The sequence below is a fragment of the Oncorhynchus masou genome, chromosome 30, assembly GCF_036934945.1.
Source record: "Oncorhynchus masou masou isolate Uvic2021 chromosome 30, UVic_Omas_1.1, whole genome shotgun sequence".
NCBI classification, from domain to species: domain Eukaryota; kingdom Metazoa; phylum Chordata; class Actinopteri; order Salmoniformes; family Salmonidae; genus Oncorhynchus; species Oncorhynchus masou.
The window spans coordinates 3,131,489-3,154,999 of record NC_088241.1 but is presented as its reverse complement, the minus strand read 5'-3'; the positions used below and the strand labels follow the sequence as shown (position 1 = coordinate 3,154,999).

General features: G+C 45.3%; 2 protein-coding genes across 2 annotated transcripts in view; one reads left to right on the top strand and one right to left on the bottom strand.

The window, feature by feature from the left end:
* LOC135522999 (histone-lysine N-methyltransferase ASH1L-like) overlaps positions 1-5,614 on the top strand; it is a 32,965-nt gene extending 27,351 nt beyond the window's left edge. Inside the window, exons 7-12 of the mRNA XM_064949732.1 lie at positions 1,820-1,893; positions 2,013-2,058; positions 2,344-2,479; positions 2,590-2,753; positions 3,168-3,262; positions 3,455-5,614. Of these exons, the coding sequence (XP_064805804.1) occupies positions 1,820-1,893; positions 2,013-2,058; positions 2,344-2,479; positions 2,590-2,753; positions 3,168-3,262; positions 3,455-3,568 (629 nt within the window). The 3' untranslated portion in view covers positions 3,569-5,614. The remainder of the gene's footprint in view (positions 1-1,819; positions 1,894-2,012; positions 2,059-2,343; positions 2,480-2,589; positions 2,754-3,167; positions 3,263-3,454) is intronic.
* Positions 5,615-6,616: 1,002 nt separating this feature from the next.
* Positions 6,617-23,511, bottom strand: part of LOC135522998 (mucin-17-like) — a 30,171-nt gene continuing 13,276 nt past the window's right edge. The window contains exons 3-12 of the mRNA XM_064949730.1: positions 19,834-19,956; positions 19,478-19,554; positions 18,804-18,821; positions 17,787-17,961; positions 17,131-17,236; positions 14,340-14,386; positions 12,477-12,994; positions 12,136-12,379; positions 11,892-12,024; positions 6,617-11,743 (exon numbers count right to left, since the gene is read on the bottom strand). Coding sequence (XP_064805802.1) covers positions 11,578-11,743; positions 11,892-12,024; positions 12,136-12,379; positions 12,477-12,994; positions 14,340-14,386; positions 17,131-17,236; positions 17,787-17,961; positions 18,804-18,821; positions 19,478-19,554; positions 19,834-19,956 — 1,607 coding nt within the window. The 3' untranslated portion in view covers positions 6,617-11,577. The remainder of the gene's footprint in view (positions 11,744-11,891; positions 12,025-12,135; positions 12,380-12,476; positions 12,995-14,339; positions 14,387-17,130; positions 17,237-17,786; positions 17,962-18,803; positions 18,822-19,477; positions 19,555-19,833; positions 19,957-23,511) is intronic.

Genomic DNA, 23,511 nt, shown 5'->3' with positions numbered 1-23,511 from the left:
TATGGGGCTTTGGTGACAAAACGGATTGCACTGTGACAGACTGCATCCAGTTTGCTGAGTAGAGTGTTGGAGGTTATTTTGTAAATGACATCGCCGAAGTCGAGGATCAGTAGGATGGTCAGTTTTACGAGTGTATGTTTGGCAGCATGAGTGAAGGAGGCTTTGTTTTGTGAAATAGGAAGCTGATTGTGGATTTAATTTTGGATTGGAGATGTTTAATATGAGTCTGGAAGAAGAGTTTAGTCTAGCCAAACACCTAAGTATTGGTAGTTGTCCACATATTCTAAGTCCGTCCAGATTAGTGATGCGGGTGGGTGTGGGCAGCGATCGGTTGAAGAGCATGCATTTAGTTTTACTAGCGTTTAAGAGCAGTTGGAGGTCACGGAAGGAGTGTTGTATGGCATTGAGGCTTGTTTGAGGGTTGGTTAACACTGTGTCCAAAGAAGAGCCAGATGTATACAGAATGTCGTCGTCTGCGTAGAGGTGGATCAAGGAAACACCCCCAGCAAGAGCGTCATCGTTGATATATACCGGATTGCACAGCGGAGAAAGTACGGTGGGATTCGAAATGGTCAGTGATCTGTTTGTTAACTTGGCTTTCAAAGACTTTTGAAAGGCAGGGCAGGATGGATATAGCTCTGTAACAGTTTGGCTCTAGAGTGTCACCTCCTTTGAAGAGGGGGATGACCGCGGCAGCTACCCAATCTTTAGGAATCTCGGTCGATACGAAAGAGAGGTTGAACAGACTGGTAATAGGGGTTGCAACAATGGCGGCAGATCATTTTAGAAAGAGAGGGTCCAGATAGTCTATCCCAGCTGATTTGTATGGGTCCAGGTTTTGCAGCTCTTTCAGAACATCTGCTATCTGGATTTGGGTGAAGGAGAAGCTGGGGAGGCTTGGGCAAGTAGTTGCAGGGCAAGTACCATGGGGAGAACAAGTATTTAATACACTGCCGATTTTGCAGTTTTTCCTACTTATAAATGTAGAGGTCTGTAATGTTTTATCATAGGTACACTTCAACTGTGAGAGACGGAATCTAAAACAAAAATCCAGAAAATCACATTGTATGATTTTTAAGTAATTAATTTGCATTTTATTGCATGACATAAGTATTTGATACATCAGAAAAGCAGAACTTAATATTTGGTACAGAAACCTTTGTTTGCAATTACAGAGATCATACGTTTCCTGTAGTTCTTGACCAGGTTTGCACACACTGCAGCAGGGATTTTGGCCCACTCCTCCATACAGACCTTCTCCAGATCCTTCAGGTTTCGGGGCTGGTCAAGGGCAGTCAGGTCTGGAGTGAACCAAGGGCAATATCTGTTCTTAGTTCTACATTTTTTGAAAGGGGCATGCTTATTTTAGATGGTGAGGAAATTACTTTTAAAGAACAACCAGGAATTCTCTACTGACGGGATGAGGTCAATATCCTTCCAGGATACCCGGGCCGGGTCGATTAGAAAGGCCTGCTCGCAGACGTGTTTCAGGGAGCGTTTGACAGTGATGAGGGGTGGTCGTTTGACTGTGGACCCATAGCGGATGCAGGCAATGAGGCAGTGATAGCTGAGATCCTGATTGAAAACAGCAAAGGTGTATTTGGAGGGCAAGTAGGTCAGGATAATATCTATGAGGGTGCCCATGTTTTGGGATTTAGGGTTGTACCTGATGGGTTCTTTGATAATTTGTGTGAGATTGAGAAGATCTAGTTTAGATTGTAGGACTGCCGGGGTGTTAAGCATATCCCAGTTTAGGTCACCTAACAGAACGAAGTGTGTTTGTGTCTGTCAGGTTTTTAACACCCCATTTCTCTCACAGGGAAGTACTTAAGAATGAGACGGATTGACTTTCAGTTGCCCTTTGACGTCATGTGGCTCTTCAGGCACAACCAGGTGTGTAACACACACACACACACACACACACACACACACACACACACACACACACACACACACACACACACAGAGAATAAACTCACTCACTTGAATGACCATGTCTCTGTGTGTTCCAGCTCCACAAAGAGCCAGATGTTCCTCAGACCAGAGAGATCTCATTCTGTGAGTACCCTAAAGTCACAGAGTACCCTAAAGTCACAGAGTACCCTAAAGTCACAGAGTACCCTAAAGTCAGAGATGGCTCCTGCATGTGCTTACGGTGCATACCGTACACAACGTTTATACTGTAGTGTGTACATCAATACTTGACTTCAACATGACTTACCACCCTACTTGGTTGGGGGGGGGGGGGACATCCCACTGTTGCAGTGACACGTTGAAAGTGTTCAGTCTGTGTGGAGGGGTCCATACCTCATTTCTCTCTGTCTGTCTTTGTTGTCCTCCCAGACCAACCAAAAGAGAAGAGCCTGTCCAGTCACCAGACAGGGGTGTCCCTCCCTCCCTCTCCCCAGGAGGAGTGTTCCAGTCCCAGTAGGAAGCTGTTTCCCTACCTGGACATGGCGCCTATGACCACCAGTGACAGGTAAAGACAGAAGACAACCCGCCATGTCAATACACATGGACGTGCAGACTAGTAGTTTGTGTGCATTTCTCAAAATAATGATCTTATTTATGTATTTGTTTGATTGTCAGGGTGTTCGTCCTGAAGCACCGCGTGTTCCTTTTGAGGAACTGGGAGAGGGTCAGAGACAGACAGATACGCCTGAGGAGGGGGAGAGAGGGGGAACGAGAGAAAGATGGAGGAGGAGTTTCCAGCTATGTAGCTACTGGGGACATCAACAGCCACATCATGTCAGGTCCATGAAGCAAGTGTGTGTGTTAGTTTAAGTTTTTGTAGGTGTGTGTGTGTGTTCATGGACATAGATGTGTGTGTGTTCATCTCAGTGCTCAGTTTAGCTCTCTGTTTTACAGTATTTATTGAGCCACATCATGTTCAGCATTACACACACAGCAGTTTTCCAACCACAGAAATAAGTGCTTTCCCATTTCTGTCATCTCTTTTCTGCCGTCCAAGAACATCCAGCTCGGTTCAGCTTTCCCCATAAACTATCAACCAAAATGTATTTCCATCAAACAGTCTCCAGCAAAGAATATATATATATATATTCTTATATATTATTTACTGGAGACTGTATATACATATATATACACACACAAAATACCATCCATGGGCACTAAGGTTCTTTCCTCTCTCTTTCCTCTCTCTCTAGGTCGACAAATGGCGGTGAAGAAGAATGTTGTGTGGACTAGTGAGCCCCTTCGTGATCCCCAGTGCCCCCATAACCCCCTCAGAACCACGCCCCAGGTGAGTGCTCTCCTCTGAGTGCTCTCCTCTGAGTGCTCTCCTCTGAGTGCTCTCCTCTGTACTGTAACTGTAAAGATATTCACTCATTAGTGTCTCCCATGAGGGCTGTCTTGAAGTATTCATTTGGAGTTCTTTGTCTGTGTCACTAATTCTTATAACTAACTCCTGATGTCGCATTTACCCCCACCACAGCTCACTGAGAACAGACAAGAGGAGAAAAAACAGGTGGAGGAGGAAGAGGAGGGCTGGAGGGAGGTCCGGAAGGAGCGACTGAACAACATACTCCTGAAGCTGCGGCAGACATGATTGGTGAGAGAGGACAAGGAAGGAAGGAGGGGGAATCTCAGCTTAGTCTCTCTTCTTCCAAGTAGCTCAGTTCAGCTAACTTTGCACTAGTGTTGGGGGGAAAACGCTTCCCTGAAATGATTTGTTATAAAGATGATTTTGGGCTTTGTTTCTGAGAGGAATGAGGGTGTAGTTGTTTACTGTACCATTGAGAATGATTGACAGATGGTCAGCAGACCAGTGACAGTCTGATTTAATAGTCAGAGAGGGCGGAAGGGATGGATGGAGACCATAGAGTCTTAAGGCTGGATTAAATTCGTATTGTGGAAGATCCGTGTTGTAGCTCGATTTAAATGTAAAGGAAATGTTCCCGTGTTCTTGCAGAATACATTCACGGTAAACGCTGCATGTCAGCTCAATCTGAAATTACCATGACAATAACATTTTTTACAATTTTACCTCATTTTTTTGGGGCCCCCCCGGGCCAAACCTTCCACTAAACCCGGACAACCCTGGGCCAAACCTTCCACTAAACCCGGACAACCCTGGGCCAAACCTTCCACTAAACCCGGACAACCCTGGGCCAAACCTTCCACTAAACCCGGACAACCCTGGGCCAAACCTTCCACTAAACCCGGACAACCCTGGGCCAAACCTTCCACTAAACCCGGACAACCCTGGGCCAATTGTGCACCGCCCTATGGGACTCCCATCACAGCCGGTTGTGACGCAGCCTGGGATCGAACCCCAGGCTGTAGTAACACTGCAATGCAGTGCCATAGACCGCTGCACCACTTGGGAGGTCTACCTCTACATTTTTATGCAGATCTTCTGTGATACTTCCGCAATACACAGCCCCTATGGTTTGATTCAATCACTGTTGCTGAAGTACGGCGCTGTAGCGTGATTCAAGTGTAAAGGTCATTTCCAATTGAGCCGACATGCAGTTTTTATGTGAATTCAGTCTCCGCTAACGCGGGAACATTGCCTTTAATGTTCTCTTCAGCTCTACGTATTGAATCGGGCCTTTTTAATGTTCTCTTCAGCTCTACGTATTGAATCTTTAATGTAAAAGTGCCATGTTGTAAATAAACTGACGCCTAAGTGAGTTCAATCTCCAAAAGCAATACGTCCTGTAAGGATTTCAGTACAATAACTTTAATATCACTACCAGTACCAGCTAGAGACCCTTCTATGTATCAAACCAAGTAGTTTTTATTGCCTTAGTGAATATGATCATTTCAAGATCGTTATATTGTACCAATGATAATGCAGTAACATTGACCTAAGTAATGTAATGAATCAGTTTCATAATTGATAGATAATAACTAAGCGTTAAAGTTAAGTCAAAGGCCTTCATTTTGCTACATAGTGTTAAACATAACTATGTTAAATATTGCTGATTGTATATGACTTTTCTTCACCTGTATACTTTTTCTGACCGATGGAATGTTCTTTTTTATTTGGTCAGACAATCAGGAAAATGAATTGAATCTGAGATTTGTAACCGTTCATTTGTACAGTTCTCTTTGGTGCAGTTTCTAGTTTGACTTTGAACACTAAGTTGAATGTTTTATAGTTGACCTGTGTATTTGCTTCACTCACTATTGCCAATGGGTGATTAAAAATATTATAGCATTCATCAATATAGTGAAGGGTTATTTATGTAGTTTGCATGAAATGTAACTTTGGGCTGGATTCAATCCGTATCGCGGAAGATCACATTAAAGTGTAGAGGTCATTTCCGATTAAGCCAACATGCAGTGTTTATCTTGAATGCAGTCTCCCCGAACGCGGGAACATTGCCCAATTTGTAAGTCGCTCTGGATAAGAGCGTCTGCTAAATGACTTAAATGTAAATGTAATTGCCTTTACATGGAGCTATAACGCAGATCTCCCATGATACTTCTGCGATGCGGTGAGAATCCAGCCCTTTGTTGTACAATTTGAAATTGCTGCTTATAACCTGTCTTTGGAGAAAATACCACAGAGTTCATCTGACAGAATGTCATTTCAAACATTGACCTTATTATCAATAACAATAAAATGGCATTTTTGTTTACAAAGCATTGTGGACTTGTTATATTCTCAACCACTTAACCCTTCATACTATCACAGGCCCGTGAATATCGCTGCTCCTCCAGCCTTATGGAGACGCTACATAACTGGTGGGATATTCATTACACGGAATGGAGCGACTGCTAAATAACCAGCATGGAAATGTGATATACAGCGCCATCTGTTGGTGTAAAGCTGAATGACTCCAATGGCCAGGTGATACAACGTTTTCCTCCATCACGACCCTCATCTGAGGACGTGACCTCAAGAGGACAGACAGGCAGAAATGAGCTTGAGGCCCTTCTCTCCTCCTTCAGCAAATCACTGATCTGTATGTGATTATATGGGCTATGTGTAGATGGAGGCTGGTGGGAGGACCTATAGGAGGATGGGCGTATTTTAATGGCTGGAATGGAATTTATGAGACGGTACTAAACAAACATATGGCAACCACTCCTTTCCATCAATTCCATTCCAGCCATTACAATGAACCTATCCGCCTATAGCTCCTCCCACCAGCCTCCACTGCATGTGTGAGCTAAAGCTGCCGAGCCAATCCCTCCCTCTCAGGTCTGTGGGTACTTTAATAAGGAAATCATTTAATGTATTCAAACGGATAGTTTCTCATTTCAGAGAGTAAGTCCTTCCCTCGATCTTCCCTCATGCACTCCCCTTCACTGCTCTGACAGAAGTGGCTCGGTCAGATGAAAACATACACTAAGCTCTTTGATTGGAATGGCTTTAATATCGAGGTACCACATAGTTTCGAGGCAAGCATTCGCTATAGGTCGATGGAATAGAGCAGAGTTATTCAACTCTGACCCTACGAGGTCCGGAGCCTGTTGCTTTTCTCTTCTACCTGATAATGAATTGTACCCACCTGGTGTCCGAGGTCTAAATCAGTCCCTCATAGAAGGGAACAATGACAAAACACAGTGGAACTGGCTTTGAGGTCCAGAGATGAGTTTGAGGGGAATAGAGAAGGAATGAGACACGTGAGAGACTTTGAGGTTTGGTTTATGTTGATTATTTATTGGGTATTTACAAACAAGCACATGCGGGAGTCAGACACTGACTGACGCTACAGGGACACAGTACACTATGGAACAGTGAGGCACAGGGCAGGCTACATCATACCAGAGAGATACAGAACCCACTGCTACACACACATGCTTGTTCGTTCGCACGCAAGCACGAACACACACACACCAGTGGAGGCTGCTGAGGGGAGGACGGCTCATAATAATGGCAAATGGAATGGCATCAAATACCTGGCAACCAGGTGTTTAATGTATCTGATACCATTCCACATATTCCGCTTCAGCCATTACCACAAGCCCGTCCTCCCCAATTAAGGTGCCACCAACCTCCTGTGCTGCACACACACACAAAACCCCAGATAGATAGATAGACGTGAGGGGACAAATACAACAGAGGTGTATATATATACACCTTTCAGGGACTCCAGGGTCAATAAACACCACATCCAATAAATGTACAGCTTTTCAAATCAATGCATTTATCATGGATCGTCTCACACAATGGAAAATATACCCGAATCAACAACAAAAAATAACGAGAAAATCCTTGTCAACATAGTGAGATTGTTACCGTCACAGACCATGTGTATTTCCTGAAGTTAGGTTTACCCTTCACCTGTATCTAGGCATGGCACATTGAAAGGTGGGCCTTGCTGACACTAACTAGCTCCTCCCTCATACAGCCTAATTTACTACAAGCTGTAATTAAAATACATTACAGATAGCTCTAAAACGACTCATGTCAATTTACTGGCCGAAGAAAGTAGTTGTCTAGCTTGTTTTGCTGCCGTGACCCAGCTAAAGCCTTTAGAAGACCAGGGGTGTAGTGTGACTGGCCATGACACACAGTGGCTCCCCTGTTTGGTAAACAACTATCTATTATAGCTACACATTGTCTTGAGACACGCAGCGATTTGGATTAGCTAGTTAGGTTGTTGACATACTAGCAGGTGCCATACCATTGCACTTGCTGGAAGATTTGGTAAAGTAGCCTGTATAATGCAAGTGCAAAGTTACAATGTTTCCAATCTATTGTTGTCATAGGGACACTAACCATGTGCTACACCACAGAGGCTTGTTGGCATGGTAACCTTTTATATTATACCTTTTTATGCCTTTTATATTATATTCTGACCAATCAAAAGAGCGATATTCCCATTGAATTTAAATTTATGGGTAATATGTTTTATTCTTCATTCCTCAAGTAACCTGAACTCTTCAAGAAGCGTCATGTCACCCGCAAGTGTCAAAACAACAACAAAAACAGCAAACAATCAGTTCCTTTAAACCAGAAGCCTTTGAGAAGTACATCATATGCATCATCATTACCAAGCCTACAGAATAACTACCAACCAAATCAGAAGAGAAACATAGTAATAAACATGATTACTTGAACGTTATTCTACTACCACTATCGTTACTACGGTATTAAAAATGATGACCTTACACGGGTTAGCATGACAGGTAGGGAAAGGAGGAAGGTGCATATGAGAGCTGAGGTACGGTTGGGGGAAGGGCAGCCTCTTCCTCAAACACATAGGCTTGACAGTCGTGGTGTCTTCATACACATACAGTACATCAGGGAGCAGCTTACTGCTTCATCTGAAAGCTTGGACAGTCTCGGTCAGGAACATACAACTATGGCCCTGGAAACACACATTGTCTACTGGTCTCAGTAGCCTTTAGTATTGTCTTGTAGTCAGACTTAGTAAGGCCCAGGTAACCAGTCAAGTTAAACATCTGGGGAATCAAATATACCAATTGATCTGTGAGGTAAAGGAAAAGTAACCAGACTAGAGTTGATCATCCCTGGGATGAGTAGAAAGAGACAGGACTCAAGTCCCTCAGAATGTTTATCTATCTGTTTATCTGTCTGTTTATCTGTCTGTCTATCTGTCTGTTTATCTGTCTGTCTATCTGTCTGTTTATCTGTCTGTCTATCTGTCTGTTTATCTGTCTGTTTATCTATCTGTTTATTTGTCTGTTTATCTGTCTGTTTATCTGTCTGTTTATCTGTCTGTCTATCTGTCTGTTTATTTGTCTGTTTATCTGTCTGTTTATCTGTCTGTTTATTTGTCTGTTTATCTGTCTGTTTATCTGTCTGTTTATCTGTCTGTTTATCTATCTGTTTATTTGTCTGTTTATCTGTCTGTTTATCTATCTGTTTATTTGTCTGTTTATCTGTCTGTTTATCTGTCTGTTTATCTATCTGTTTATCTGTCTGTTTATCTGTCTGTTTATCTATCTGTTTATTTGTCTGTTTATCTGTCTGTTTATCTATCTGTTTATCTGTCTGTTTATCTGTCTGTTTATCTATCTGTTTATTTGTCTGTTTATCTGTCTGTTTATCTATCTGTTTATTTGTCTGTTTATCTGTCTGTTTATCTATCTGTCTGTCTAGCTGTCTGTCTAGCTGTCTGTCTAGCTGTCTGTCCGTCTCAAAGCATTGATATTTTCATAAGCACTGAGTAGTATGTGTTAGTGAGGTTTAAGAGGTGTGGACTGATTGAAGTTACAGCATTGCTATGCCAGTTATATTTATATACTGTTGGATACTAGAATGTCCTTTAGATAGATATGTGTCATATAGATAGATATTCTTCTGCATTCAAGGGTTGGGCTCAATTCGAATTGAAGGCTGCCGATTCAGCAGGTGATTTGAATTTAAAATCAGCTAATTAAAAAACATAAATAGCTTCTCCTTTTCAATTCATTTAGAAGTCATTAAAAATACAGGCCCCTATTTCAATCATCCAATTGGAATTTCAGTTTCCTTACTGAATTGATTGCCATATTGAGCCCAACCCCACTGCATTCACTCAAAGCATTCAGTTTCCTTCCGGAATTGACTGCCATATTGAGCCCAACCCCACTGCATTCACTCAAAGCATTCATTATACAATAAATACAGTGTAAAGGTATGAGACCATCAGGTTATGATGACGATATGAAGGATATGATGTCAAGACAATGCATACAACACACACTAAGATGAAGCCACTGGATTCCAATAATTGACAAAAACACTGGAGCTGTCCGTGTGTATAATGACTATAGAGTAGTGACTGGTGAGTTGGGGATAAAAGGCCAGATCACTTATCAATTTGATTCATGATCAACCTTATCAATAGTAACGTTTGACTATCTGTTTTCTCTTGGTTATCTATCTATCGGTTAAATTAATCTATATTCATATACCTATATATTATGTATGTATATTTATACAGTCAAATAGTTATCCTTTTTAAACCGACTATTAATTGTAGTGGGAACATGTCAAACACACAGAGACCAAGCGAAAGAGGTGAGAGATCAATAGGGGTGGAAGGTCAAATAGAACACAGAAAACAGCTACATTTCACTATGGTACTACGTTACGTAGCAGGGGCTACGCTCCAATACTCTACCATGGCTCCCTTCACCGGTTAGCCTGGCGGCAAGGTCTGGGTCTAGAGCAGAAACCGACCTGGCTACCAGGCTAGAAATCTTCCCATAGTGACTGCTGATCTGAAAGTGTTTGGATAAGCTGAATGCATTGGTTGCATGTTTCGTCACAATATTGTTTTTAACGTTCGTTCGACTGAGCATTCTACTCAAATCATCATCATCATTAAGCGCTGATGAAGATTTCATGCAAAGTGCATTACAATGGCCTGGAAATACAATGACATTCAAAAACAGGCAAATAATTATTAGTAAAATCTTTTGATGTCACCAGATAGACTTTAGATGCAGTATAACATTAGCTAACTAGCTTAAATTGAGGGGAGGCCACCTGATTGTAACAAGCTTACGTTTGCTTTGCTAGCTATTTTTGCAGAATTTTGCTATTAATTTATACTAAACAGTAGTTAGACTCAGAACGACGGGGCTTATCACCACTTTAAGCCGATGGCGGCTTGGTATTTTTATTTTATTTTACTAGGCAAGTCAGTTAAGAACAAATTCTTATTTTTAATGACAGCCTAGGAACAGTGGGTTAACTGCCTGTTCAGGGCCAGAATGACAGATTTGTACCTTGCCAGCTCGGGGATTTGAACTTGCAACCTTTCGGTTACTAGTCCAACGCTCTAACCACTAGGCTACCCTGCCACCCTGTATGATGTGACGGAGGTGCAACCTATGAATAGAATTCTACAAAGCTTTATCCAGTCCTTCTCAGATCAGTGGTCACCAAAGAGAGATGATGAATGGAGGACATTTAAAGGGATAGTCCACACCAAGATAAGTGTTTGTCTGAAGTTTTCACACTTCAAAAGTGGTCTGAAGTCGTGCTGCGTCCATATTCCACACCATCTGGTGAGCTAAATGAAATCTTCCTTAAATCCCCTTAATTAGATGGCATTAGATGGTACAGTTCTTTAGGGATTGAGTTTTGCAGATTTCTACCAGTGCATATAGTGGGATCTACACCACAGATGGTGCGGAGTAGGGACTGAACTAAATTACTTAGACCAGTGATCATCAACTAGATTCAGCCATGGATGGTCAGGGGGCTGGAACATAATCACAAATAATTTGTAGACTGCAAATTGACTGCAAGAAGCCCAAACAGATATAACATTTGGCTAAAATATAATCATTTCAAACCTTGCTTAGATTTGTAAACAATCACATCTCTCTCTATGTGGGAATACCTTGGAACAGATTTTCAACATTTACTGATGGTAGTATTTTATGTCCAACAAGTAACCCAAACCCTTATAAAATCAATGGCCGCCAGTTGGGGAACCCTGACATACGACTTTGGACCACTTTAGAGATATAAACATGTGATTTGAACTTAGATTCGGGGGTGAACTATTTCTCAGAGAGCATTGGGACTTCACCACAGCCTCTCTATGGTTGCCTAAATACATTATAGCTTTATGACTTCATTTTCCCTCCCCCAGATATATTCAAACAATCAAAACTCTGATCAGGTGTCTGAAATCACAGGATCAGTGAGGCGTAGCCAATGGGTACGAGCCCCTCTCGGTCTCCCTGACGACAGCGAATCCAGTCGTGATCGACACCCCCTAAAACCACTAACTCCTCCCCTTTCTGGAAGCTTAGCTCCGCCCCTGTGCCAGAGTGGTCGCATAGTGTTCTGACTGACCTGAGAAAGAGAGAAGAATAAGTGATACTACTGTAAAAAGAATAAGAACGACGTAAAACTGTCATAGACAGTCATGACAACTGAACAGATGTCTGAACTGAACAAACTAAACATGTAATCTATATATAATTCCAAATATTTCCAATACCTGAGGGGTCTTGGGTTGTCCCATGTCTCCTCCATCTCTCTCTCTAACACCTCTTCTACCTGCTGGGGCTCCAGCGCCCTCCTCTGGTTAGCGCTGGAACTGCTGCTCACCATCCGGGTCAGAACAGACACCCCTGGAGACAACCACTGAGACGGACGTCTGGGGAAGGAGAGAGATACATCAGTGATACTTCAACTGTCTAGTATCAGAAAACTATCACACAAACGCACACACACCAGCGCACCTGGTTGGAAGTGTGGGTATCGTGGGGTTATTGGAGGCTCCAAACAGCCGTCCCAAACCCCAGGGGACCGCCAATGCTCCATCGACCTGAGGAGGGTCACTCCTGGCCTGGGTACTGGTCTGGGGCTCTGGGGGTCTCTGGATGTCCCCTCCTGGTTCTGTACTGCAGACAGGCTGAGTTCAGCCAGGTTCTGGCCCAGCTTGCCCCCCCAGCGTATCACAGCCCCCCATCCCTGCTGGATCACCTAGGGAGAGAATAACAGCTCAGAAAAGTGCTGTGTGGTACAGACACTCACCCATACATTCAAACAAAGACACACACACATGTTGAATTGTGCTCACCTGTCCTGCCTGTTGGGAGAGACTGGCCTCCTCAACATTAGGAGGTGCTAGCTCCCTAATTTCTTTCTCCTGGACCCACATCAGCTGAGGACTTGTCTCCGCAAGACCCCCAGAGACCTTTGCAGGCCCCACACTGAGACTCGCTGGCTTCAGTGACTCCACCAACCCTCCCACCCCTGAGTTGGCCAGGGACGACGAGCTCACATTATGATTGGTCGCCTCGGGTTCTGCTCTCCCAAAGTCTAGCTCTGATAGGCTCTCGAGATAGCTGCTGCCCCTGCTTTGGGAAGCGGACCCCCGGGGCGAGAGCCTGAATCCCAGGTCTTGATTGGGTGGGCTGGGGATCTCTGGGCTGTGATTGGCTGGATCCAGGTGGTGATGCTGGAAGAGCAGGTCGAGGTTAAGGGTCAGGAGACTGAGGGGCTGCAGCAGGAGGAGGAGCTCCTCAAACAGAGGCTGGCAGGAAGTCAATGACAAACGCATGAAGGAGGAGGGCTGGTAGAACGTCACCAACACATCTGACAGAGAGAGAGGGAGGCGAAGGAGAGAGAGAGAGAAAGAGACAGAGGGGGAGAGAGGGGGGGGGGCGAAGGAGAGAGAAAGAGACGGAGGGGGGGAGAGGGGGTAGAAGGAGAGAGAGAGAGAAAGAGACGGAGGGGGAGAGGGGGGGCGAAGGAGAGAGAGAGAGAGAGAAAGAGACGGAGGGGGGAGAGGGGGCGAAGGAGAGAGAGAGAGAGAGAGAAAGAGACGGAGGGGGAGAGAGGGGGCGAAGGAGAGAGAGAGAGAGAAAGAGACGGAGGGGGAGAGAGGGGGGGCGAAGGGAGAGAGAGAGAGAGAAAGAGACAGAGGGGGAGAGGGGGGAGAAGGAGAGAGAGAGAAAAAGAGACGGAGGGGGAGAGAGGGGGGGCGAAGGGAGAGAGAGAGAGAGAAAGAGACGGAGGGGGAGAGAGGGGGGGGCGAAGGAGAGAGAGAGAGAGAAAGAGACGGAGGGGGAGAGAGGGGGGGCGAAGGAGAGAGAGAGAGAGAAAGAGACGGAGGGGGAGAGAGGGGGAGAAGGGAGAGAGAGAGAGAGAAAGAGACAGAGGGGGAGAGGGGGAGAAGGAGAGAGAGAGAAAGAGACGGAGGGGGAGAGAGGGGGGCGAAGGAGAGAGAGAGAAAGAGATGGAGGGGGAGACAGGGGGGCGAAGGAGAGAGAGAGAGAAAGAGACGGAGGGGGAGAGAGGGGGGCGAAGGAGAGAGAGAGACGGAGGGGGAAGAGAGGGGGCGAAGGAGAGAGAAAGAGACGGAGGGGGAGAGAGGGGGCGAAGGAGAGAGAGAGAGAAAGAGACGGAGGGGGAGACAGGGGGGCGAAGGAGAGAGAGAGAAAGAGACGGAGGGGGAGAGAGGGGGAGAAGGAGAGAGTGAGAGAAAGAGATGGAGGGGGAGACAGGGGGAGAAGGAGAGAGAGAGAGAGAGACGGAGGGGGGGAGAGGGGGAGAAGGAGAGAGTGAGAGAAAGAGATGGAGGGGGAGACAGGGGGGCGAAGGAGAGAGAGAGAAAGAGACGGAGGGGGAGATAGGGGGCGAAGGGAGAGAGAGAGAGAAAGAGACGGAGGGGGGGAGAGGGGGGAGAAGGAGAGAAAGAGATGGAGGGGGAGACAGGGGGGCGAAGGAGAGAGAGAGAGAAAGAGACGGAGGGGGAGAGAGGGGGGGGGGCGAAGGAGAGAGAGAGAGACGGAGGGGGGGAGAGAGGGGGGCGAAGGAGAGAGAGAGAGACGGAGGGGGGGAGAGAGGGGGTGAAGGGAGGAGTGAGAAATAATGTTGTAACATATTAATATTCAAACAGATAGATTGCGGACATGAACTTTAGTCTTCAGAGACTTACCACTGCATGACTGGAGATGAGACAACCAGAAATCCATAAGCTTGATGCTGAACGAGAGAAACAAGAAGCAGGTGAGAATTGGAATTTAAAAAGTCAAACAGAAAAACCCTAGGAGAGAAGAGCCAGGTCTTAAAGATCATGATTATTAGAAAGCAAACTCAGACTCCTCTTTAAATCTGCGTATTCCTTCAAAGCTCAGTTGTCCTGAGTCTGCACAACTCTGCCAGGACCTAGGATCAAGAGAGACGCTCAAGTGTTTTAGTACTATATCTCTTGACACAATGATGAAAATAATCATGGCCTCTAAACCTTTAAGCTGCATACTGGACCCTATTCCAACTACTGAAAGAGCTGCTTCCTGTGCTTGGCCCTCCTATGTTGAACATAATAAACGTCTCTCTATCCACCGGATGTGTACCAAACTCACTAAAAGTGGCAGTAATAAAGCCTCTCTTGAAAAAGCCAAACCTTGACCCAGAAAATATAAAAAACTATCGGCCTATATCAAATCTTCCATTCCTCTCAAAAATGTTAGAAAAGGCTGTTGCGCAGCAACTCACTGCCTTCCTGAAGACAAACAATGTATACGAAATGCTTCAGTCTGGTTTTAGACCCCATCATAGCACTGAGACGGCACTTGTGAAGGTGGTAAATGACCTTTTAATGGCATCAGACCGAGGCTCTGCATCTGTCCTCGTGCTCCTAGACCTTAGTGCTGCTTTTGATACCATCGATCACCACATTCTTTTGGAGAGATTGGAAACCCAAATTGGTCACGGACAAGTTCTGGCCTGGTTTATATCTTATCTGTCGGAAAGATATCAGTTTGTAACTGTGAATGGTTTGTCCTCTGACAAATCAACTGTACATTTCGGTGTTCCTCAAGGTTCCGTTTTAGGATCACTATTGTTTTCACTATATATTTTACCTCTTGGGGATGTTATTCGAAAGCATAATGTTAACTTTCACTGCTATGCGTATGACACACAGCTGTACATTTCAATGAAACATGGTGAAGCCTCAAAATTACCCTCGCTAGAAGCATGTGTTTCAGACATAAGGAAGTGGATGGCTGCAAACGTTCTACTTTTAAACTTGGACAAAACAGAGATGCTTGTTCTAGGTCCCAAGAACCAAAGAGATCTTCTGTTGAATCTGACAATTAATCTTAATGGTTGTACAGTCGTCTCAAATAAAACTGTGAAGGACCTCGGCGTTACTCTGGACCCTGATCTCTCTTTTGAAGAACATATCAAGACCATTTCAAGGACAGCTTTTTTCCATCTACGTAACATTGCAAAAATCAGAAACTTTCTGTCCAAAAATGATGCAGAAAAATTAATCCATGCTTTTGTCACTTCTAGGTTAGACTACTGCAATGCTCTACTTTCCGGCTACCCGGATAAAGCACTAAATAAACTTCAGTTAGTGCTAAATACAGCTGCTAGAATCCTGACTAGAACCAAAACAATTGATCATATTACTCCAGTGCTAGCCTCCCTACACTGGCTTCCTGTCAAAGCAAGGGCTGATTTCAAGGTTTTACTGCTAACCTACAAAGCATTACATGGGCTTGCTCTTACCTATCTCTCTGATTTGGTCCTGCCGTACATACCTACACGTACGCTACGGTCACAAGACGCAGGCCTCCTAATTGTCCCTAGAATTTCTAAGCAAACAGCTGGAGGCAGGGCTTTCTCCTATAGAGCTCCATTTTTATGGAACGGTCTGCCTACCCATGTCAGAGACGCAAACTCGGTCTCGACCTTTAAGTCTTTACTGAAGACTCATCTCTTCAGTGGGTCATATGATTGAGTGTAGTCTGGCCCAGGAGTGGGAAGGTGAACGGAAAGGCTCTGGAGCAACGAACCACCCTTGCTGTCTCTGCCTGGCCGGTTCCCCTCTTTCCACTGGGATTCTCTGCCTCTAACCCTATTACAGGGGCTGAGTCACTGGCTTACTGGTGCTCTCTCATACCGTCCCTGGGAGGGGTGCGTCACCTGAGTGGGTTGAGTCACTGATGTGATCATCCTGTCTGGGTTGGCGCCCCCCCTTGGGTTGTGCCGTGGCAGAGATCTTTGTGGGCTATACTCAGCCTTGTCTCAGGATGGTAAGTTGATGGTTGAAGATATCCCACTAGTGATGTGGGGGCTGTGCTTAGGCAAAGTAGGTGGGGTTATATCCTTCCTGTTTGGCCCTGTCCGGGGGTGTCTCCTGTGTCTCCTGACCCCTCCTGTCTCAGCCTCCAGTATTTATGCTGCAGTAGTTTATGTGTCGGGGGGCTAGGGTCAGTTTGTTAAATCTGGAGTACTTCTCCTGTCCTATTCAGTGTCCTGTGTGAATTTAAGTGTGCTCTCTCTAATTCTCTCTTTCTTTCTCTCTCTCTCGGAGGACCTGAGCCCTAGGACCATGCCTCAGGACTACCTGACATGATGACTCCTTGCTGTCCCCAGTCCACCTGGCCGTGCTGCTGCTCCAGTTTCAACTGTTCTGCCTCATTATTATTGGACCATGCTGGTCATTTATGAACATTTGAACATCTTGGCCATGTTCTGTTATAATCTCCACCCGGCACAGCCAGAAGAGGACTGGCCACCCCACATAGCCTGGTTCCTCTCTAGGTGTCTTCCTAGGTTTTGGCCTTTCTAGGGAGTTTTTCCTAGCCACCGTGCTTCTACACCTGCATTGCTTGCTGTTTGGGGTTTTAGGATGGGTTTCTGTACAGCACTTTGAGATATCAGCTGATGTACGAAGGGCTATATAAATACATTTGATTTGATTTGATTCTTACTTCAGGAGGCCGAGGAGGAAGGCGTTGAACCTGTGTTTGTTCTGCCGGAGCTGGGGCAGCTCTCCTATTCTAGCCTGGAGGCTGTACAGGGACTGAGTGCTGGGCCCTGGAGGGAGAAGGGGAGCAGAGATGAGAGAAAGAAAGGCTTTGGTTAAGCTTTGGCACAGAGAAACAAATCTATATCTAATCAACATGTTATGTTACTTTTGACCTGAATTGACTGAAATTGAAATGAACAGGTACTGAGTCAATGGAATAACCCTGATCACAAGAGTAGTGGGAAGGAGAGAATAAGAGGGAATACAGGAGGGGAGAGAGTGATAATCAGAGAGAGATATAGAGAAGGAGGACTCAACACTGCAGAAGAATGAGTGCCAGACTAGAGCGAGAGAGGAGAGAGACTGAAAGTACTATGAACCCACATGATGTCTGGGAGGGTGAGAGAGATACACATTGGAGAGGGAAAGAGGAAGAGAGATATTGAGAGATTGGCTATGTACTTCCATAATGTCTGAGAAAGAGAAACAGAGAGAGATGGATATAGAGAGAGAGAGATATAAATAGATGGAAAGGCAGGGGGTATAACAACCACAGCCCTCCTATGCGGTCTATGCTCTCTTGTAACCCACCTCTGTACTGCGCTCCAGAGTTCCTACCTGGCCTGGTGGAGGCCTGGACCAATCCCCAGGCTGAGTTTGGCCTCCTGCCCGAGATCAAATCACTCTGGTGGGGCTTGAGGCCGTCGGAGAGCAGGCTCCGCAGGGCGGGGCACAAACACTGCAGCACCAGCCGACCCAGAGACGGATTCACACTGCTGTCTCCTGATAGAGCCTGGAAAGGGGAGGAGGGGAGGAGGGGAGGAGAAAGGAGAGTGGCAAAATAGAGGCGAGAGAGGGAAGAAGGGATGAAGAGGGGAGGAGAGAGAGGGAAGAGAGGAGAGGGGAGGAGAGAGAGGGAAGAGAGGGGAGGGGAGAAATAGGGGAGGAGAGGAGAGGGGAGAAATAGAGGAGGAGAGAGGAGAGAAATAGAGGAGCAGAGAGAGAAGAGAGGATAAATAGGGGAGGAGAGAGAGGGAAGAGAGGGGAGGGGAGAAATAGGGGTGGAGAAAGAGGGAAGAGAGGAGAGGGGAGAAATAGAGGAGGAGAGAGGAGAGAAATAGAGTAGCAGAGAGAGAAGAGAGGATAAATAGGGGAGGAGAGAGAGGGAAGAGAGGAGAGGGGATAAATAGGGGACGAGAGAGAGGGAAGGGAGGAATAGAGGAGGAGAGAGAGAATAAAGGAGAGGGGATGGGAGAAATAGGAGAGAAAGTGGGAAGGGAGGAATAGAGGAGGAGAGAGAGAATAAAGGAGAGGGGATGGGAGAAATAGGAGAGAAAGTGGGAAGAGAGGAGAAATGGCAGAAGAGAGAGATTGAAGAGGGTATAAATAGGGGAGGAGAGAGAAGTAAGAGAGGAGAGGGAGGAGGGGAGAAATAGGAGAGAGGAGAGGGGGAGAAATAGAGGAGAGAGAGGGAAGAAAGGAGAGGGTGTTATGGATAGGAGGAGAAGATAAATAGAGAAGGATGAAAACAGAGAGATGGAGAAGAGAGAAATATGTGGGAAAGAGGATGGAGTTAGTACACAGAGGTTCTGACTACTGAGCCAAAGATAGAGATATCTGAAGACAACCCAGCACCTTGTTAATGGAGGCAGACTAGGGGAGAGGAAGAGGGAGAGACAGAAAGAGACAGACAGATATGTTCTGTTATTCAATGGATGATTCATATATGGAGGATTCATATATAGATATAGAGCCACTAACTGTCTGTTTGAGCCATCAAGTGTCACTAGTTATTAAGTTCAATGAGCTGAATCAACCACCGATGCTACAGGCCGGCGTCTAGTTTCAGAGACACGGACACAGAAATCCTAGGAGGCAATGAAGGCTTTTGGGAGTTTGAGCTGATGATCTTCTTATGTCTGAATGTTTTTCACTTTGCCTGTCGGTATGGAAACCCTGTCATAGCAACAGTTGACAGTACGTCGTTAGGAGTGGTAGCTAGGGATTATAAACGCGGGGGTGGAGGTTTGTACTGATTGGATTACCTCCCCTGATCTAAAACCAAAATGTGAAATCGGAGGAAGATGATTGGCCCTATTGAAATGATTGATCCACAGAGGAGAAGCTGGGTTTGCTGCCAGCATCAGACAACAGCGAACAGTAGAAACAAACAGGCATGCCCTCAGAAATACATCATTAAAGTACAGACATAATGAATAAAAACTCAAGCCCATTTTCCATATCTCACATAATGTGGTGTGTACACCATGTTACTAAAGAGACCGTGTTAAACATGGTGTTAAACTGACCTTCTGCACCAGGGTCCGTGAGGAGCTGAACTGAGCCAAAATGGCCTCCACTGCCACACTGACTGCACTGACCAGAGCTGTGGACAGGACCAGTTAGACATACACACATCATTTCTCTAACAGTATAAATGTACATGAATAAATGTACTGTATGTATTGTATATCACATAGGCTGTATAGAAATATACATGAAGGCTGTATGTGATCCTGTGTGGCTCGGTTGGTAGAGCAGGGTGCTTGCAACGCCAGGGTTGTGGGTTTGATTCCCACGGGGGACCAGTATGAAAATGTATGTCACTCTGGATAAGAGTGTCTGCTACATTATTAAAATGTAAATATATACAGGTATATCGTACCTCTTTTTTCCAGCAGGCACAGAGAGGACAGCCCAAGGCCTCTCAGAGGGGCCTTCACGTCATCGCCCATCCAGGAAGTCCCACCTCTCTGTACAGAGCTGGCAAATGAGACGCTACGAACCGCTGAGATTGACAGAGATAGAGGAAGGATCACTTACCACCTACTCTACGCTAATCTAATCCGTGGTGGACTCACAGACAGGTTACTTGGTATTTCTGTGTTACCTTTTCAGTATTAGTGATATTAGTTGTTTTAGCAGTTAGTTAAAGCAGTGGTGAAGTACTATCAGTAGTAGTGTAGTAGTGATAGCATACAGTGAGGGAAAAAATATTTGATCCCCTGCTGATTTTGTACATTTGCCCACTGACAAAGAAATGATCAGTCTATAATTTGAATGGTAGGGTTATTAGAACAGAATAACAACAAAAATCCAGAAAAACGCAAGTCAAAAATGTTATAAATTGATTTGCATTTGAATGAGGGAAATAAGTATTTGACCCCTCTGCAAAACATGACTTTACTTGGTGGCAAAACCCTTGTTGGCAATCACAGAGGTCAGATGTTTCTTGTAGTTGGCCACCAGGTTTTCACACATCTCAGGAGGGATTTTGTCCTACTCCTCTTTGCAGATCTTCTCCAACTTATTAAGGTTTCGAGGCTGACGTTTGGCAACTCGAACCTTCAGCTCCATCCACAGATTTCCTATGGGATTAAGGTCTGGAGACCGGCGAGGCCACTCCAGGACCTTAATGTGCATCTTCTTGAGCCACTCCTTTGTTGCCTTGGCCGTGTGTTTTGGGTCATTGTCATGCTGGAATAGCCATCCATGACCCATTTTCATCCCTTTGATGTGAAGTTGTCCTGTCCCCTTAGCAGAAAAACACCCCCAAAGCATAATGTTTCCACCTCCATGTTTGACGGTGGGGATGGTGTTCTTGGGGTCATAGGCAGCATTCCTCCTCCTCCAAACACGGCGAGTTGAGTTGATGCCAAAGAGCTCCATTTTGGTCTCATCTGACCACAACACTTTCCCCCAGTTGTCCTCTGAATCATTCAGATGTTCATTGGCAAACTTCAGACGGCATGTATATGTGCTTTCTTGAGCAGGTGGACCTTACGGGCGCTGTAGGATTTCAGTCCTTCACAGCGTAGAGTGTTACCAATTGTTTTCTTGGTGACTATGGTCCCAGCTGCCTTGAGATCATTGACAACATCCTCCCATGTAGTTCTGGGCTGATTCCTCACCGTTCTCATGATCATTGCAACTCCACGAGGTGAGATCTTGCATGGAGCCCCAGGTCGAGGGAGATTGACAGTTGTTTTGTGTTTCTTCCATTTGCGAATAATTGCACCAACTGTTGTCACCTTCTCACCAAGCTGCTTGGCGATGGTCTTGTAGCCCATTCCAGCCTTGTGTAGGTCTACAATCTTGTCCCTGACATCCTTGGAGAGCTCTTTGGTCTTGGCCATGGTGGAGAGTTTGGAATCTGATTGATTGATTGCTTCTGTGGACAGGTGTCTTTTATACAGGCAACAAACTGAGATTAGGAGCACTTCCTTTAAGAGTGTGCTCCTTACTTCAGCTCGTTACCTGTATAAAAGACACCTGGGAGCCAGAAATCTTTCTGATTGAGAGGGGGTATTTCCGTCATTGAAATGCAAATCAATTTATAAAAAAAAATCTGGATTTTTTTGTTGTTATTCTGTCTCTCACTGTTCAAATAAACCTACCATTACAATTAATGACTGATCATTTCTTTGTCAGTGGGCAAACATCCAAAATCCGCTGGGGATCAATTACTTTTTTCCCTCACTGTAGTGATAGCATAGTGATAGCATAGCTTAGTTTGTTGAAACATCCCAGTCAAATATTTTTCAGATTCTAAAATGGTTGTCTTGTACACTTTGCTTTTCCAATATTCTACACAGGACATCGTCCCTTCTGAGGGGGATACATTATGTGAATGGGAAGCGGATGCATTAACCTCGACAGACACAGGAAACATAGAACCTATTGGAGAAGACCGCCATGCAAAAGTCAGCTATTAGTCACAGGTTGGTGGCGCCTTAGTAGGGGAGGACGGGCTCGTGGTCATGTCTGGAGAGGAATGACTGGAATGGTGTCAGATACATTAAACACCTTAGTAGGGGAGGACGGGCTCGTGGTCATGTCTGGAGAGGAATGACTGGAATGGTGTCAGATACATTAAACACCTTAGTAGGGGAGGACGGGCTCGTGGTCATGTCTGGAGAGGAATGACTGGAATGGTGTCAGATACATTAAACACCTTAGTAGGGGAGGATGGGCTCGTGGTCATGTCTGGAGAGGAATGACTGGAATGGTGTCAGATACATTAAACACCTTAGTAGGGGAGGACGGGCTCGTGGTCATGTCTGGAGAGGAATGACTGGAATGGTGTCAGATACATTAAACACCTTAGTAGGGGAGGATGGGCTCGTGGTCATGTCTGGAGAGGAATGACTGGAATGGTGTCAGATACATTAAACACCTTAGTAGGGGAGGATGGGCTCGTGGTCATGTCTGGGGAGGAATGACTGGAATGGTGTCAGATATATTAAACAGCTTAGTAGGGGAGGACGGGCTCGTGGTCATGTCTGGAGAGGAATGACTGGAATGGTGTCAGATACATTAAACACCTTAGTAGGGGAGGACGGGCTCGTGATCATGTCTGGAGAGGAATGACTGGAATGGTGTCAGATATATTAAACACCTTAGTAGGGGAGGACGGGCTCGTGGTCATGTCTGGGGAGGAATGACTGGAATGGTGTCAGATACATTAAACACCTTAGTAGAGGAGGACGGGCTCGTGGTCATATCTGGAGAGGAATGACTGGAATGGTGTCAGATACATTAAACACCTTGCCAGGTGTTTGATGCCATTCCATTGGCTCCGTTCCAGCCATTATTATGAGCCGTCCTCCCCTCAACAGCCTCCTGTGATATCAGTAAGGTGTGAGAACATTCCTTAGTCTGACCTCATGATGAAACATATAGACACTGTAGAAGGTTAGTGTTCAGCCCAGTTTATAGCCATTCACCGCTACATTAAACACATCATGTATAGTCACACCCAAACACACGCACCTACACCAATGCACACATTCATGCATACACTAAAGTGTGATAATAACCGTCACAGTGATTATCATGGTTCAACAGAAGCTGAAGGTCATAGCTTTATTAAGGTGAGGTGTCTATTTCAGCACTCCATGCAACACAGACACACAACAGCATGGAGAGACAGACTGGCAGACAGAGATATAGATATACAAACAGACAGAGACTACAGACAAACAGACAGACTGACAGAGATATAGATATACAAACAGACAGACAGACTACAGACAAACAGACAGACTGGTATACAAACAGACAGAGACTGAGATAGATATACACACTCAGACGGCCAGACAAACTACAGACAGACAGACAGATTGACAGGGCGATAGAGATGTAGATATACACACAGACAGACTGACAGACAGACAGGCGAGCAGGGTGTTAGACAGAGTGACAGTCAGGCGAGCAGAGTGTTAGACAGACAGAGTGACAGACAGACTGACAGGGAGATAGAGATGTAGACAGACAGACAGACAGACAGACAGACAGACAGGCGAGCAGGGTGTTAGACAGACTAACAGAGTGACAGACAGAC